This window comes from Microchirus variegatus (genome assembly GCF_963457635.1).
Source record: "Microchirus variegatus genome assembly, chromosome: 10".
Classification (NCBI taxonomy): Eukaryota; Metazoa; Chordata; class Actinopteri; order Pleuronectiformes; family Soleidae; genus Microchirus; species Microchirus variegatus.
Genome location: NC_139811.1, coordinates 26,599,857 through 26,617,734, shown reverse-complemented (window position 1 = coordinate 26,617,734; position 17,878 = coordinate 26,599,857). Strand labels below are relative to the sequence as shown.

The 17,878-nt window shown below is 45.8% G+C and overlaps 1 protein-coding gene across 1 annotated transcript; it reads right to left on the bottom strand.

Moving 5' to 3' along the window:
• Positions 1–8,388: 8,388 nt before the first annotated feature.
• LOC310932574 (uncharacterized protein) lies at positions 8,389–9,348 on the bottom strand (the record flags this gene model as incomplete). The annotated part of the gene is made up of 1 exon (XM_083895900.1): positions 8,389–9,348. One exon carries the CDS (start codon positions 9,346–9,348, stop codon positions 8,389–8,391), a length of 960 nt encoding a protein of 319 aa, XP_083752026.1.
• Positions 9,349–17,878: the final 8,530 nt, after the last annotated feature.

The window sequence follows — 17,878 nt, the reverse complement described above, 5'->3', positions numbered from 1 at the left end:
AAACGTCAGGGAATTTTAGGACCTTTCTCATGCCGCAATCTTAGACTCTTTCTATTTCATCCTTACTGACCGCCAGAGGCGGTGCTTTAGCACTGAATGTCTCCATATCGCGCATGCGCAGGTCGAGTGTTTATACCAACAAAGTCACCCTTGACCCCTGATGACGCCGGCTAGCCTATATCTTCCGGTGACATCAGAGGATCTATTCCTTTTCATCTTCTCGCTTTGCAGGCAGACGCATGTCAGCGAATTCTAGCCGAATTAAAGCGTTCATTGCCGCTTCGTCGCTGGTAGCCTTGTGACAATCTGTCGGAGCTGCGAGCTGCTTGCCCTCCAAGGGCTGCGACGAGCGGAGACGGAAGGTTCGTCACGGTTCGCAGCGGACACTCCGAAACAGAAGTTTGGATCAGCCACCGCTACTACTGGCTGAGTATACTGAGGATATCTTACTTTGTTAATAAAGTCGGTGAAGGCGTTGTACTCGCTCCCACTCCCGACATTTTCTGTTGTTGTGCTATTTGTTACGGGCGCTAGCGGTTAGCATTGCCTGCTTGAGCTAGCGTCTGTATAACCAGTACACAGTTGGTGGTACCCGCTTTTTGTTGTAGTTATATGTTGGAGAGGCCAGTGTACTCGCTCCCCCCTCCCGACATCAGTACTTCAACTATCTGTAAGGGGTAGTTGTACAGCGTTTATCGCTCTCGTTTTTACTTCCAGCATCGGTGAAAACAGCGTGCGCGCTCTCTTCCCCGACGCCTGGGCTTAATCACGGGCGTTCTATATGTCGGTGAAGGCGTTGTACTCGCTCCCACTCCCGACATTTTCTGTTGTTGTGCTATTTGTTACGGGCGCTAGCGGTTAGCATTGCCTGCTTGAGCTAGCGTCTGTATAACCAGTACACAGTTGGTGGTACCCGCTTTTTGTTGTAGTTATATGTTGGAGAGGCCAGTGTACTCGCTCCCCCCTCCCGACATCAGTACTTCAACTATCTGTGAGGGGTAGTTGTACAGCGTTTATCGCTCTCGTTTTTACTTCCAGCATCGGTGAAAACAGCGTGCGCGCTCTCTTCCCCGACGCCTGGGCTTAATCACGGGCGTTCTATATGTCGGTGAAGCCAGTGTACTCGCTGCCTCTCCCGACATCAGTACTCCTGCTGTATCCGTGAGTAATCTTACAAGCGCGTACAGCTTTTTTTGTTTACTTTTACCAGGTCGGTGAAGACAGTATGTGCACTCTCTCTCCCGACATTAAGGCTTTACGGCGCTAAAGGTTGATTGCCTGACTTATCGCCTGTGTAATCGGTACACCGCCGGGGTTCCCGTCTTCAGTTAGTACTACCGCTACCCGTGAGTAAATGTACAGTACCGGTGTGTTTCTACTGTTTTGACCGGTTGCCTTGAACAATCTACCATAAACTAACTGTACTAAACGCCTGTTGGTGAAGGCAATGTGTTAGCTCCCTCTCCCATCACAGGTGTATACACTACCCCAAGAGAGAAAGAGCAGTAACAGCAGCATATCGAGCTGTGTCTGCTCGGTGGTGACAGTCTGTATTCGGCGCAGCAAGCTGACCTTTGCTGGTGAAGGCAGTGTTCTCGCTCCTGCTCCCAGCATAGGCGTTGAACACCTGCTGGGTCATGCTCCGGAACAGGACCAGCTGACCCCAGCCCAGCGACTGCCACCAGCACAGCCTAACCGACCTAAGCGTCGGGCTGCAGAGGCTGTGGGCGCCTCCTCCGGGAAGAGGGTTAAGGAGTCTAGACTGGCCTCCAAGGTGGACCAGTTGACAGAGGAGTTAAACCAGATGAAGACCCTCTTCCTAGCCATCCAGTCTGGGACCAGTGCAGTGGACGTGGGTGTTCCCGCTCCCCCTGCCACAATGTTCGAACCAGATGAGGACGTGCTCTCTGTGGCAGCTTCAGCCACCGAGTTCACAGACTATGGGGCAGACCTGGTTCCCCAGGATGCTGCCTCTCATGCCTCTGGGGGGAGCTCCTGTTCCTCAGCTCGCAGTCGCGGTGCTGGGTCAGGGGATGACTCCATGGGTGCCATCATTCGCATGGCCCTTGCCCGCCTGCAGGTGGATATCCCGCAGGCTCAACCGGCTCCCGCCAGTGCCTTTTTCAGGCGTGAACCAGCCCCTACCACCTTTACTGTGCCTCTGTCAGATGAATACCTGAGGGAGCTGCATGCATGCTGGAGAGATACCAGAGCGCACTCCCACACAACAGCAGATGGCTGGGCCCTGGCAGCCATGCAGGACACAGCCAAGTTCGGCTTGGCCCACATGCCTGCGGTCGAGCCAGCTATAGCGGTTTCACCCGATGAGGCTCTGAGACCGGTCGCCAGATGCCCGCGTCCCCAGTGTCGGGCTACAGATGACCTGCTCTCTAGGGCCTACGAAGCAGCAGCACGCATGGGACGCATTAGCAATTCCCTGTCCCATCTGATGCTTGCTCTCTCAGCATCCCTCCAGGAGGCTACACTGGACTCTTCCATCCACAGCCTTAGCGATGCTTCTCTACAGGCATTTGCCCTGGTGTCCAGAGAGCTGGGGCGCCTAATGTCCACACTAGTTCAGGCACAGTCACCTCTCACTGAGGTGTGCCGGAGAACCCTTCGCAGCATCCCAGTGGAACCTGGTGAGGTCTTTGGGTCAGCTGCCGTACAGGCGCTCGAGCGTACAGTTCAGGCCAGGCAGACTCGACAGCAGCTCTCTGGGCTTCACAGAAGTATGCCTCCTCCAAACAGGCCTAGGGTCTCTCCAGCTCCCCCCAGGCGCCACTCCCATCCACAGACTCTCCCCAGTGGCTACCCCAGGTCTCGGCGACCGGTTCAACAGCCAGCTCAACGAGGGCCTCAGGCCTTCCGAGCCCCCGAGCAATTGCCCCCTAGATATTCTCAGACCTTCGACGCTGCCCGTCGTCCCCCCAGGGCCCCTAGAGGCCGGGTGACCAGGCGCTGAGAGTCTGGGGCCGGTCGTCGGCAGTTTTTTCCAGCAGCAGCTCAGCTACTGGGCTGCTTCCACCTCGGACCCCTGGGTGATTTCTACCCTAACCTACGGGTACAAACTTCAGTTCCGACGCTGGCCCCCAAACTATGGCCGGGTCAGGATGACAATCATAGGCGACCCGGCAAAAGCCCATGCCCTCAAACAGGAGTTGTCCACCCTCCTGAACAAGGGTGCCATCGAACCAGTAGACCCCCTGTCATCGGGGGGTTTCTACTCGACCTACTTTCTAGTGGAGAAGAAAGATGGTGGACTCCGCCCTGTCCTCGACCTAAGGGGACTCAACAGGTTTCTGAAGGTCCTGAGGTTCCACATGCTCAGTACCGCAGAGGTTCTGCGTACTGTGGCCAGAGGGGAATGGTTTACCTTAATAGACCTGAAGGATGCATACTTTCATGTCCCCATAGCACCACACCACAGGCAATTTCTGCGGTTTGCTTTTCAGGGTTGCCATTATCAGTTCAAGGTGCTCCCGTTCGGCCTCTCCCTTTCACCACGGGTGTTCACCAGGTGTGTGGCAGCAGCCCTCTCACCCCTGCAGTCGCAGGGCATGAAGATCCTGCCATATCTGGACGACTGGCTGGTCTGTGCACCATCCCGGTCTCAGGCAACCAGAGACACGGCGACTCTCCTCTCACATGTGGCCCAGCTCGGGCTCAGAGTGAACTTCACAAAGAGCCGCCTGGTTCCCTCACAGAGAGCACTTTTCTTGGGGATGACCCTGGATGCCGTTGCCATGAGGGCCTATCCATCACCTCGGCGTGTAGACGATGTCCTCCGCTGACCGCTGCTGCCACTGTGGTTCCCCTAGGGTTGCTGTCACTACACCCCCTTCCGAGGTGGCTGAACAGTTTCCATTTAGACGCCAAGCGACACCGACACAGGAAACTCAGGCCGTCAAGGCGCTTTCTCATCGCTCTGACCCCATGGAGGGAAAGATCATTTCTCCTCCAGGGCATGCCCATGGGCTCCATCGCATCCCGTTGAGAGACCGTCACAACAGATGCCTCCCTCACAGGGTGGGGCGCTGTGTGGCAGAACAGGACAGCTCTAGGCCTGTGGAACGCACAGGACCGCTTGGACCATATCAATGTCCTGGAGCTACGGGCAGTGCACATGGCACTGCAGTTTTTTCTCCCGTTCCTAAGAGGGAGGCATGTGCTGGTGCGGTCAGACAATGTCTCAACCGTCTCTCACATAAACCACCAGGGGGGAACCAGGTCCGCACGGTTGCTGCAGGTGTCCCGGGATCTCCTGTCGTGGGCGGCCCCCCACCTAGCCAGCGTAAGGGCAATGTATTTGCCTGGGGAACGGAACTGAGAAAGGCCATGCTCTTTCCAAACAGTGACTATCGCATTGGATTGTGGATGTCATCACCCGGGCGTATAAAAACAGTGGTCGCCCCCTGCCAGCTGGGGTGAGGTGCCACTCTACGAGGGCCGTTGCTACATCATGGGCGGCGCTGCGCTGCATGCCCCTGGGAGACATCTATGATGCGGCATCATGGGCATCACCAACTACCTTCTCCAGATTCTATCGGGTGAATGTGGCCACCCCCCACCCACTGGGTGTGGCCCTGCTGCCCGCCTCTACTGTTCCCTCCCACTGAGGTACGTACTGGCATTCCTCGTGACTTTGTTGTTATGGTCATCCAGTGCTAAAGCACCGCCTCTGGCGGTCAGTAAGGATGAAATAGAATGAAAGTTACGTATGTAACTACGGTTCTATGAATCCTGGATGACCGCCAGAGCGTTCTGTCACTCGCTCGTGGTTTCGCGAGAAGATTCTACAGGAACAGATCCTCTGATGTCACCGAAGGATATAGGCTAGCCGGCGTCATCAGGGGTCAAGGGTGACTTTGTAAGTATAAACACTCGACCTGCGCATGTGCGAGATGGAGACATTCAGTGCTAAAGCACCGCCTCTGGCGGTCATTCAGGAGTCATAGAACCGTAGTTACATACGTAACTTTCGTTTTAAATCGAGTGCCTTTTACTCTTTTTAATTGGTCTTATCGGCTTTTATTGAGTTTTTAACCTCTTTCACTGGGTTTTTAACTCTTTTAAATTTTTAAACTTTTAATGAATAAAGTTTGGCTTTAAAATTGGAGGTGGGAGACTCGGCCGGTTCTGTCGGCTCTGGTATTTTAACAGCTCCAGCTTTTAAACCTCGGGACATCTTAAAGGACCAACTGGACTTTTACCTTTCAAACACCATCCGGATCAAAGCTACAACCCCAGCTACAACTCCGGGAGAGGAAAAGACACCATTGGACCACCACCTTACCCTGAGACTACCAGCCGCAGCTACAAAGTAAGGGCCTCCTCACCACCATGCCACACTTACCCAGAGCTAGGCCTGGGCATGGGAATGGCCCTGAGAGTGGCAAACATACACCTCACACACCACAACCACTCATGGCAATTAGATTTCATTCACTCACAGGACAACATAAAGACACACAACCGACTCAACATCACATACACACACAATACTGCACTCACTCACCCACCAGATCCGAAAACAAGACAGGACAGCAAACAGCTGTTCAAGTTAATACAAGCATTACATCACAAAAACATCATGGACACTGCAGCACACAGGCACATTTCCACCAGGCATGCACAGACAGACACAAAGACTCACTGATTTCATTAAACCATCCACACCCAATCCAACCACACGGGACAAAATACACAACAATACAAAACAATGGATGAAAACTACAATAACCATTTTACAGGATCATTACAAATGTTTAATCAACTCACTCTTGTCCACACCCCGTAACCCACTGGCCCTCCAAATAGCCACTGGTTGGGCCAGGAAACGTTACGGCTCCAGGCTTTTGCAACAAACGGTGCAATCTTTTCACAATCTACGACAGTTTCCGCCAGACTCCACCAGCTCCAGCACTGCCCCCCCACCTCAGCTCAGACCCAGAAATAGCTTGGACACCACCCTTCACACCATTCCAGAAGACGACCTCAATTTCCCCAACCTGCCATCACCCCAAATCCCCCAGGGACTTGCTGCCTACAGAGACCCCCCAAGAATCACCACCGCCCCCCCTCCCCCACCTTCTACCCCAGTCAGCCATCACCCATACCCCCGACAGACCACCCCCACATACGTCCCCCAACAGCAACCCTGGACCCCCCACCGTCACATAGCCGACTTTTTTCCCTCCTCCAGTGTTCCAGTCCAGAGGCCAGCGCGACGTACAGGACCAATCAGATCCACACCGTCATTGGAGCACCGAGTCACCCATCAGCCTCTCCCCAACCTCCGATCACCCCCCATCCCTCAGACTAGCAGCACCTCCAGACCAGACCCCATTCCTCCGTACAAAACAGTACCCTCCACCTCCACACCACTGCCCCAGAGGACGAAAAAGGTCCCCTGGGGCCACATACCCGCCAAAACGGATGTCCGGACCATAGCCCCCGCCTCACCCCTATCACCCATTCTCTCCATCACCCCACCAACAACTTCCCACCCTAAAGCTCACCCTCATTCATGCCCCACCCGTGAGAAAAACGCTGGTCATAGCTGAAATACACACCCCCCACCCTACAGATAAAAAATCCCCCCACACCCCCGAATTAATTTCTGTCTCCCTCAACAGCACCAGCAATGTTTCTACTATAATATCTGATAATATCTCTCCCTGTCCTTCCCAGACGGATGATGGTGCTGACGTCCCGGACCACCCCGCAGTGCAGCTGACCCTCTTCCCGTCCCTCATAGCCACCTTCTCCCACAAGACCCTTGGACTCCATCATAATATCAAACAGAACTTCAAGCGCCTCCTACAACAACAGCCAGCATTTCTCAACCACCGACCCATCTCAGCCTACAGAAAATACCGGAATCTTCAAAGTTTACTCACACAGTCACGCTTTTCTGATCATACACCCCAACCACACATAAAACACACACAACACTACAGAAACAGGAAATTCATTCACAACTCATACACCAATATATCACATCCAACGCTGGGCACTTTCTCCTACAATCTCACAAATATAGTATACATCATCACCTGTCAAACTTGCAATAAACATTACATTGGCGAAACAAAACACTCCATACTCAACTAACAAAGCACCTGTACAACATCGGGGGAGGGCAGGCTCCAGACACCCTTGGTCCAACATTTTCAACTGCATTCCCCCGCTCATCTCATCATCCCCGGTTTAGAACACAACGACCACTGGACATGCGGGCAGAGAAAGAGGGCGGAAAGGATCTGGATCCACAGGCTTGGGACCACCGCGCCGGGAGGCTTAAATGCAGAATAAGGAACCATCTCCAGGACCATCTACTGCCCCCTCCTGGCGCGGTTGTCCCTCCTGACCCACTTTTTTGGCTGCTTGGTGCCCTGGTTTTTTTAAGCTGTCTGTGATTTTATTATCATAGACCTTACTCGTATTTATTTCTTAACAGTCCTTTTTAAACCCTTACGGGCTGATGTTATTCTTATTTATTTTATTATTTTAAACATCGATTTTAATGTTATTTCATTTTACTTTTATCTTTTTATTTTACCAACCATAAATAAACAAAAAAACTAAAAAAACAAAAAAACCTCAATCTTACTTACGTGATCGCATCGTGCCTATTTATTATTCATCATCATACATTGATCTACGTTTTAGCACTAATGTGCATCTGTGGTGTTTTGATAGTTTAGCAATTCCTAGCACCGAAGTGTGGGTATCAATTGCTTCATAAATGTGACTTTTTACCACATTAGTCAAACACCAGGTCAGGTGTGACATGGGAAATTATCCAATTTCACCTAATTGGTCTAAAAACATTTTGAGAAAAAAGACAAATTATCTCCAAATGTGGATATAAATATTCAAGACACTTTGATAAGAATGACTAAATTGTTACTATAGGCTACATAGAAAAAACATTTGTTCGGTGTGCCTCTGGATTTTTTTCTATGAAAAAAAATGTACCTAAACTCAATAAAGGTGGAAAAACACTAGTGTAGGCTACCAGACTGTCAGAGAAGCAATACCTATTCAGCATTTTAGAATTGCACTGAAAACTAACCAGACATGCATTCATGGTTACATTATTTCTTTTTGTTTTTTGTTTTATTTTTAACTAATGTTTTGTGATGTTTGTAATTTTAAATTGGCTTTTGTGCCAACTCTGGCATACTTAATTGTTGCTCTATGCTGACATGTTGATGAATATGCAGTGTCCTGATTCAAATAAATTAACAAATTGGTTATCAGACATAATGGTGCTGCAGCAGTCACTTGTGGCAGCCGTAACAAATAAAATGTATGCAGACATTTCTGTAGAAAGTACAAACTTTTATTGATCGTTGAAAAACAAGTAGGAAATTAACAATGTCACAACAAGTGACGCATGAGACCGTCGCGTACATCTCTATCCTCTTCCACACCATGTGCCACTGCAACCACAGGTTCGCCCACTGTTCCTGTCGTGTGTGCATCCCAGTCTGTGGCATAGGTCTCGCCATGATTTTCACACAGGTTGTGTAGAGCACAGCAGGTCACCACCATCGATTTTACCAGCTCAACATCGCAATCATTCCTTTTCAGGAGGCAACGCCACCTGCCCTTCAGTCTGCCGAAAGCGTTTTCGACCACCACCCGTGTTCTACTGATTTTTTTGTTGAACGTCTGCTGTTCTGGTGTAAGTCGTCCGGTGTCATGAAAAGGTTTCAGGAGCCAGTTCTGCAAAGGATAAGCGGAGTCACCAAGGATGTAATAGCCAGTAGTCACTCCGCCAATGTTCCTGTTGTGAGATGTGAAGTGAGTTCCCTGGCTGGCTAACTCCCACAGTGAAGACAGTCTCAAAACCCTGGCATCATGCAAGCTCCCTGGCTGTCCAGAAAACACATTCCAGAAAAGACCCTTTCCATCAACAACACCTTGTAAAATGATGGAGTGCCAGCCTTTACGGTTGAAGTAGTCACAGTGGTATTCTCGGGGTGCTATGATCGGTATGTGGGACCCATCGACAGCTCCGACACAGTGTGGGAGCCCCCACCTGTTCTCAATGTAGGCAGCCATTTCCCGGAAAGTGTCCTCATCAGGAAAACGGATCTGCTCTGGCACCAACGACGCCTCCGCTGCAGCACAGAAGTCTTGTACACACCGACAAACAGTTGCGATGCTAACTCCAAAAAGGTGTCCTATTGTCCTGTACTCCGAGCCAGTAGCTAGCTTCCACAGCGCTATAGCTAATCTCTTCCTTGTGGGCACACAACTACGGAAAGCAGTGTCTTGTCGCTCCATTGCTGGCCGCAGTTTGTTGCACAGGAAGGTAAACGTTTCTTCGGACATTCTGAAATTTAGCACCCACTGTTCGCTCGTGAAGCCGGGGACAATCACATTCCACCATTCTGATGCCCGGTTGAACGCCCACGCCGACGGTTGGCGGCGGCTGCTTTGCGACGACAAAATCATCTGAAACACACAGGCGACATGCTCAAGTTAATACCAAAATACGTAAAGTTAAGACCGCTTTCAGTCATTGTAACGCTGTGTACGTGTATATTAGATAGTTAGCAATAGCAACCATTAGCTTACCGCAATTCGTCGTCTCTTCGCACAAACAAACAGCAATGTCCTATGTCCCTGTTGTGGAAGACAACAGGATGGAAGACAAAGTCAAGACATTGTCACTTGAATGTCTGAAAGCCTGGCAGTATGTGTATGGAAGGCAGATCTTACCAGGGATGGGCAGTATTTCTAATACATGTATTTAAAATACGTATTTCAAATACAAAATACTATTTTGTAATTTGTATTTTATTGAGATGATGAAAATGCCTTCGTATTTTGTATCAAACACTTCAGTGTTGTGTATTTTTGTATTTTCAAAATACTGTAAAATACTTTCTGTGAGACACTCCCTGATCTCATGACAAAGTTAAACTTGCCATTGTTTAAGGATGCAGAGATGGAGTACATTATAATTCCTGAAACCCCTTGCGCAGGAAATTGATCGATTGCAGAGCCAGTCACCGTTCTATTACACAGAATGAATTCCAACCTTATTTGCAATAGAGGCTAAGCTTGAAGTGGATGATTTCCAGGGATTTGGTGCCTTTCTAGATCTTCGACCAGAAGTAAACGAAACGATCCTGGCGAGTGTGACCCATATGTACTTTGAGATGCGCTGGCTGCCTCCACAGATGGCAAGAACAAAAAAACAATCCAAGAACTGATGTGGTAATGGTGGTGTTTATGCTTCCTACTGTAGTTTGTGTAAATTTCAAAATAAATAATCCATTTGGATTGTTTGTCTTTGAGTTATTGTCACTGATTCATAGTGGGCAATGTAATACAACAATAGAGTAAGGGCAGAAGTTTATATTGGGATGTCTAACATGAGGGGTCAGCATATCTAATCTGCTGACTGATTATGGAAGGAGTCTCTTGCTTTTTTTGTAGTATTTTGAAAATACAAAAATACAGTATTTTATTTTGATACATTTTTGGCTGCTGTATTTTATAGCTCATTTTGATAAATTTTTAAAGTGGGTATTTTGTATTTTATTTGGAAATACATTTTGATGTATTTGTGCCCATCCCTGGATCTTACAAAGTCGTTGACGGTTAATATGATGAATTAACACGTTGTTCATTTGTGTTTGCAGCAACATCACTGTGGAGAGGAAGGACTATGAGGTCGTACTTGCTGTGCTCCCCTCCCATATTAGAGAAAATGTAATTTGTTTCTGCAGCTAACCATCGCGATGATATTAGAAGGGCTTCCAAACTCTTTCAAGCCAATAGCTGTTCATGTCACACAAAATGAAGATAGTTACATTTACAGACTTTAAAAGAAGACTAAGGATTTATGAAGAGGCAAAGAAACAGCAGAATTTACAGATGAAGAAAAACATGTAAGACGAGGCAGAATCCCCATTAAGAAACACAGTGATGACAGATAATAAATCAAGATACCAGTGTGACATGTTACAAGTGTGGCACGAAAGCGCACAAAGCTAGAAAATCCCTGCGATAGAAAAAGGGAGGGCAAGACAATGTCCAGAAGGTTGAGAAGTAACAGAATAGTGACGAGGACCATCTGTTGAAAGCACAACACAAAAATAGAGGGGCTACCAGACTAAGTAAAGATGATGAGGCATCATGGTGGATGCGGGAGCGACATCCCACATTATAAACCACATCAAAAAGTTGAAATTTCGATTCAGTGAAGTTAGCTGATGGAACCAAGTGCAGTGGAATAGCACAACAGAGAGGAACGAATGATACTGTACGTCTGAGAGACGATGCTGGAAGAGAACAAAGAGCACAACTGAGGGATGCACCGTACATGTCTTCATATCCACATGACATCTTTTCGGTAGCAAGAGCAACAAGTGGTGGAGTGACAATCTTCTTCAAGAAATAGGACAGTCCCATGGATACCATGGATGGTAGCAGGTTTTTAAATACGTGAGAATGGAAACTTGTATTTCTTACCAGCTGTTCAGGATAATGTTGACCAGTGTAAAGGGTGTCATACATAAATATGACAAAAAACTTTGCATGAGATTTTTGGTCACTGCAATCACAAAGATGTGCAAAAGTTGCAGTTGTAGTGAAAGGAATGGTAAGGGATAGAATTAAGGGGTGCAGTCAATGAGAAATACAGAGCCAGACAAAAGGCTAAGAAACCCTTACAACTACAAACTAGCCTACGCTGTCAGGGGCCGACAGCAAGGGGTATATCCGCAAACTTGTCCAATCCTCAACTTTCCAATATACCCAAAGTATACACAGAGACCTCCAGAGGTGTCTTAAGTGGTTAGGAGTTGCCAGCAGGGGATGGCACTGAGGTGAGAAGGATGTCCTGGCTTTGTTAGATGACGAGCTGATCAAACGGCAGGGGCACCGATTTATGTTTTTGCTGGTGGATTCTCATCATCGTGCTTGCATGATTGTTGCCATTTTGACACGCGCACATTCGTCTCATAGTAAAACACATTAGATCAATTAACAGCAGCGGCCGCAATGAACGCACGCACGCACGCACACGGACACGATGTCTTTCACAAAAACAGTCTACACACTGGTGATGCACACGAGGATTGTAATGTTAATTATGCAACACTAACGCAAAAGACTCAGATGAAGAAAAAAGAAAAAGGAAAAACAAAATCGACAACCCAACACCACAGCCTGGACTGAACAGCGTAGCTACCGTAACCGCCTATAAGTTTAAGGTAATAACAGCCTACCAACTCAACAGCAACTTCACTCAATAATTAATCAAAAGCTGATATTAATGATATTGTCAGTGATCACAACTGGCTTTAATGACACAAATGTAGGTTAAATCTAAAGTGTTGAAAACTACACACACCAGGAAAGAAATAATCATAACCACCAAAACTACAGCAAAAAGGCTCAAATAAACGCAAATCATGGACCAAATCCACAATTCAAAACCATTCCGACACATCCTTTAAAACATAGTACCACAGTAGGCTATAACACATATTTAATTTGTCGTTTTGTCACTCACCATTATTTTTAATTGGTGAGGAATGTGTTTCCTCTGGTAGCGGTGCGTCTTATAAACTGGTCCGCGATTATTTCCAGGTTGTTATTCCTTGACAATGTCTTGTGACAGTTCAGCCTTGGTCCATTGTGGACTGCAGATTGGTTTTCCGACATTACAATGCAACCCGTTGATAGTTAGTGGTCATTAATAAATCAATGACAAGCGTAGACTGGCACATGTGAGTGCTCGACAATCTCCGTGGGTGCTCGGCAATATCCGGGAGCACCTGCGGAATCGGCGATATTTCTTTATTCTTAGACAAGGGATACCCTTTCGTGATTGGTAATTTCTATGGAAACGGAAGTGACGTCACCTAGAATTCAGTTTATGGCACATAGTACTGTCGTAATTCAGCTCTGAGAGTGACACTTAAGATTCAGTCCTACACTTCGCTGAAAGTGTGAGTAAGACGCTTGATAACTAACTTTTGAGTGCAGCTTTCAGCTAAGATTTTTTTTACTCATAAGTCTACTCTTAGCAGGGTTCTTAGGGGTAATTCTAAGTCGCTTGATAAATACGGGCCCAAGTCTATAGTCAGAGTAGAGCGGAGAACCTTCGCACTCTGTGTACAGGCTGCTAATGAATCTTTGAGGGAGGCAGAGGTGTTCATGTTCATGTTCAAACTTTTACTAAGTGCTGTGAGACATGCAAGAAAGGTAATTATAGCTTTAATGTGATATCAATGTGTCATCAGCAATAATGAATAATGATAGTGAGCTTTATTTGTAAACTTCAAAATTAATATGCACTGGAATTGTTTTTGTAAAAATATTTGTTGTCATTATTTTCATGGACAATAATATATAAAACACCTCAGTTTTATACCTGAGATGTGAAAGGAACATTTGTTGACCTGTGAATACCTATAAGTTTGATGATGTCAAATAAACATCCAGTTTTCAGCAACTGTTTGTCATGCAGTATATCTCCGTCAAATGAAGAGCTGAGGCAGAAGACATTACATATATACTAAATGTATAATTGTAAAAAAATACCATAATATACATGCATGTTATATTTAATGCTTTAATGTCACAGTAAACATTGACAGTCCTTCCGACACGGCAGCTTATTAATGGGGAAGTTTACACAGTCCACACCGTCATCTGCCCTGTGTCATGATGTCTGGGACTGAATAAAGTTATTAACTTCAGCAGGTCAGTCTCCTCCTGAACTCTCTCCTCAATGAATCTGACACAGCAGCTAGTTAAATCCGTCAGACAGTACACCAAGAGGCTAAACTCTACCCTCTCTAGTTCAATGTCTTGAATTACAGTTCTCCTTCCCCTCAAAGTCTGACTGTTGATTTCATTGCTGCCAGATGTGCACTTTCCACAGCATAGTAACAGTGTTGGTCAGCTCTCTTAAAGGTTTTTCCTGTGTGATTTTTGAAAAGTTGAAAAATCAATTCTCTCTGCCCTGCCTGCCCACCACCCTCCTCCATTGGACTTCAGTTTGACTTCTCTTAATAAATTCCCTTTTAAGACTGCTAGTCTTCAAAATTTGGTGTCAAGTCCGTAATGCACTCAAACACAGTTTGGACCCAAAGGCACAGGGCGGAGGCAGAGATCTCAGTTCAAACAAAGAGTTTATTTAAACAAAACAATCTTACTCTAGGTCAGGTAATAATTCCAAAACAGAGGGAAAAAGATGGGTAGAAGAAACCATGAAGCAGATGTGGAAATCCGAAAGGGTCTGCACGGTGCAAGACAAGGAGACACACTGGAGGAGGGCGTATTTAAAGGAGCATGAACTGATTAACAGCAGGTGCAGACAATCAGGGAATCAAGACAGATGAAGCGCAGACAGGAAGACAGAAGAAACCCTTCACTAAACACATAGTATGAAGATTCAGATTCAGCTGAAATTACTTGGATAAAAGGCTTCAAAATCATGATTATATCTTATATTTGTAATGCTATTTTGGAGTTTATTTTATCTACATATTCTTTTTTCATATAAAATATTCCAAAACCCGAACTGTCCAGGGTGTACCCCGCCTATAGCCCTATGTCTGCTGAGATAGGGACAGTACCCCCTGTGACCCTTCAGTGGAGGATAAAGCGGTAGATAATGGATGGATGGATTTTGGAAAATCCATCATGTGCACACTGTGTGAGCAGAATGTATGGTGAGGTGAGCAGCTCCATAGGAATGAATGGCACCAAAGGGCCTGTGCTCAATCCAGTTCTTAAAATTAGGGCTGTCAAAAGATTTTTTTTTTTTAATCAGATTAATCACAGGGTAGCTGTGGATTAATCATGATTAATCATGATTAATTACCATTTGTAAATATGCCAGAAAAATTCTAATTTTCTTTTTATATTGTTGTAGGAACGGAGAGATAAATAAAGTATGTGAAAATATACATGTAAAGAACAATAAAATACTGTAAATAACTTATACCTATAAAAACCTATACAAACTTAGTAAAAAATAAACATTACATTGTAAAGAACCCACATTATAAGACAATATAAATGAATAGAAAAAATAAAATACTGTAAATAACTTTGAAAAAACTTTAAAAAAAAACTGCACATTGCACTGTAAATAACTCGCATTGTAAACAAAATATAAAGTATAGAAGTTAAATAGTTTTCTTGGGGGAACTAAACCCACAGCAGGAGAAGCACTGCTTCTACTAGTTAGCGTTAGCGTCAGCTACTATTCTGACGCTAATGTTAGCTGCTGTCTGTGTCCCCGTTAGTTAGACAGTGACTGTTAATGTTATGATTATATCATTATCTGCACCAGCAGCGCCACTTACAACTGTGTGTCTTTCTTTCTTTTTTCTTCATCCTCTCTTTTTTTCTTCCTCTTCTAACTTCCTGATTGATAACTCAATTCATTTTCCTTCAGCTTCACACAGGTTAGCGTGAGGAGACGTGGGGCCCCTTTAGGGAGGTTTCCTACTGAGATGTCATTGCAAATCACATTGTTGTTTAAGGGGGACGGGGATGCAGCTGCTCACTGATGCATTAAGGTCCGAGTGTCGGGAGCCCCCCTATCGGCTCGGGGTCTTGTTACACGTCTACTCGTAGCGCGATGAAAGTGAGAAAGTGCGTTAATGCGTTAAAAAAAATGTACGCGTTAATTCCACAAATTAATCATCCTGCGTTAACGCGTTAATTTTGACAGCCCTACTTATAATACATCTGCAGTACTGGAGACCACAGTTTCAGACGGCCATGCGTTTCCTTAATAGCGCCACCTTACAACTTATAATAATGACCAGTGAATAGAGTTTCTAACTTTAAAAAAAAAATTCTTACATTTTAAACATACAGTTACACAAATTACATAAAAAAACTAACAAGTAACAAGTAAAGGGTTATTCCACCTAATTAACACCTTAAGATAAGTACTTCATTCTAAAGGTTTATTCCAGCCAAATACAAATAATATATGTGAGAGTTGCATGTGGGACAATCTGTGTAATTAGCACAATTAGTTAATTATCAGGTAAAATGTTGATGGAATCATATGAATATGAATGAGGTTATGAAATTTGCAATTGATCTCAACTAGACATTTAAACAGTTGTAGAGGAATGGCACATGTGTTTCTTTTATATAATAATGGCTTTAGCAATCCAGATTTCCTTTCTTGAAGTCACACACAGATAGAAACATGTAATAGAGATTGGGTCTGGTAATAGAACTGAACATAACTGAAACAAGCAAACAATAAACAAAGTTCTCTGAACATTGGAAGTGATGTTGCTGCAGCACCAAGTCTTGGCATTCTACAGTAAGCACATCCTATGGGCAACGAAAGGTAAAGATATAATTAGTTTGGGGTTTTTCTAGTGTGTTGTTGTCTGTTAAATAATGTCCAAAACAACAGCATCTATTGATTCCCTATTTACTTCAGCTTTCCTTTCCTTTCAATCCAGTATGTTAAAGGAGACATATTATGCCCTATTTCTACAAGTTAACCGAGTTCCCTGGTGTCCTAATGAACATGTTTGTGACAAACTTTGGTCAAAGTACCTTAAGGATGAAGCACCATAGCAGTTCAGTCACCCTGCCTAAACAGCCCTGTTCAGAACGATTGGTGTCATTTTAAATGCAAATGAGACACAGGAAACTACGTCAGCGTCACTGAGGCTCCGGCAGCTAGCGTTTGGAAAAGCCACAATTGCTGACTCTCTCTATATGACGACACATTGCCATCCACTGGATATGTAAATCCTCTGAGGCTGGATGTTTGTGTGTGTTGTGCTGTTTTAAGGACGAAGCGGAGCTCTGCGAGACGTCACAATGAGCGCGGAAGTCAACATCACATGTTTTATCTCCTGTACTTAAACTGAGGTGTGACACGATCCCACTCATTCACCACACCTTCCAGCATTATTTATTATTAGTTTTCCCTGCTGCTCCGTGTTTTCACTCCCCCTCTCTCTCTGCAGGAGGCGTGGCTGAACTACTTTCTGTGAAGACGCTGGTGATCAGCTCCACCAGCGCGGCTCCGACTCAGCTGATCCTGATCTGCAATCAGGAGCGTCAGATCGTTGTTCTACACTCGTTGGTAAAGCCACAAGTCTTGACTCTCCTAAAAGAAGAAACTTTTGCTACTGGTATACTTACCCAGTCTATCTCCAGGTCATCACGTCTCCTGCTGCTCGAGAGACACGGATCCTTGCCAGCGACTTCCTCCTTCTCCTGAGTTTCCCGTTGCTTGGTTCTGCCGTCGTCGTCTCATCTCCTGCTTCACGAGAGACACGGATCCTCGCCAGCGACTTTCTCCTTCTCCTGAGTTCCCGTCGCTTGGTACCTGCCAAGCGACCTATATATATATATATATAGTTTTAGTCATGAGCTGAAAAATCTAAGTTAGAAATGTTTAAGCTTTAAAAGCAAATATCAATATTATATTTTAACAGTTCTTCTATTCTTTCAGTCTAGAATACAGTACTGTAGGATCAACATGGGTGTTCCTGTGCTGGAGAGGTTCTTCGGGCAGGAGGACACAGGGCCAGACTTTCGGCTGAGCAGAGAATCCCTGGATGTGCTTCTGGCCCTTCTGGATCAAGAAAGGAGTTGGGGTGGGGGGCCACAATCGAGACCCTGGTGTTTCTTTTCTGGCTGGCAAGTGGTGCATCGTATAGGGTGGTCTCCAGGGTGTTTGACATGCACACCTTTGTACCACATGTAAGTTATCTCTCTATTTAGATTTTAGAATGCCAAAAAGCAAAGTCAATTATGTTTTAACTTTTATTTTTTCGTCAATTTCAAAGGTTATAACAGCATGTGCCATCCTCCACAACATCTGTCTGGGAACCGGTGACAT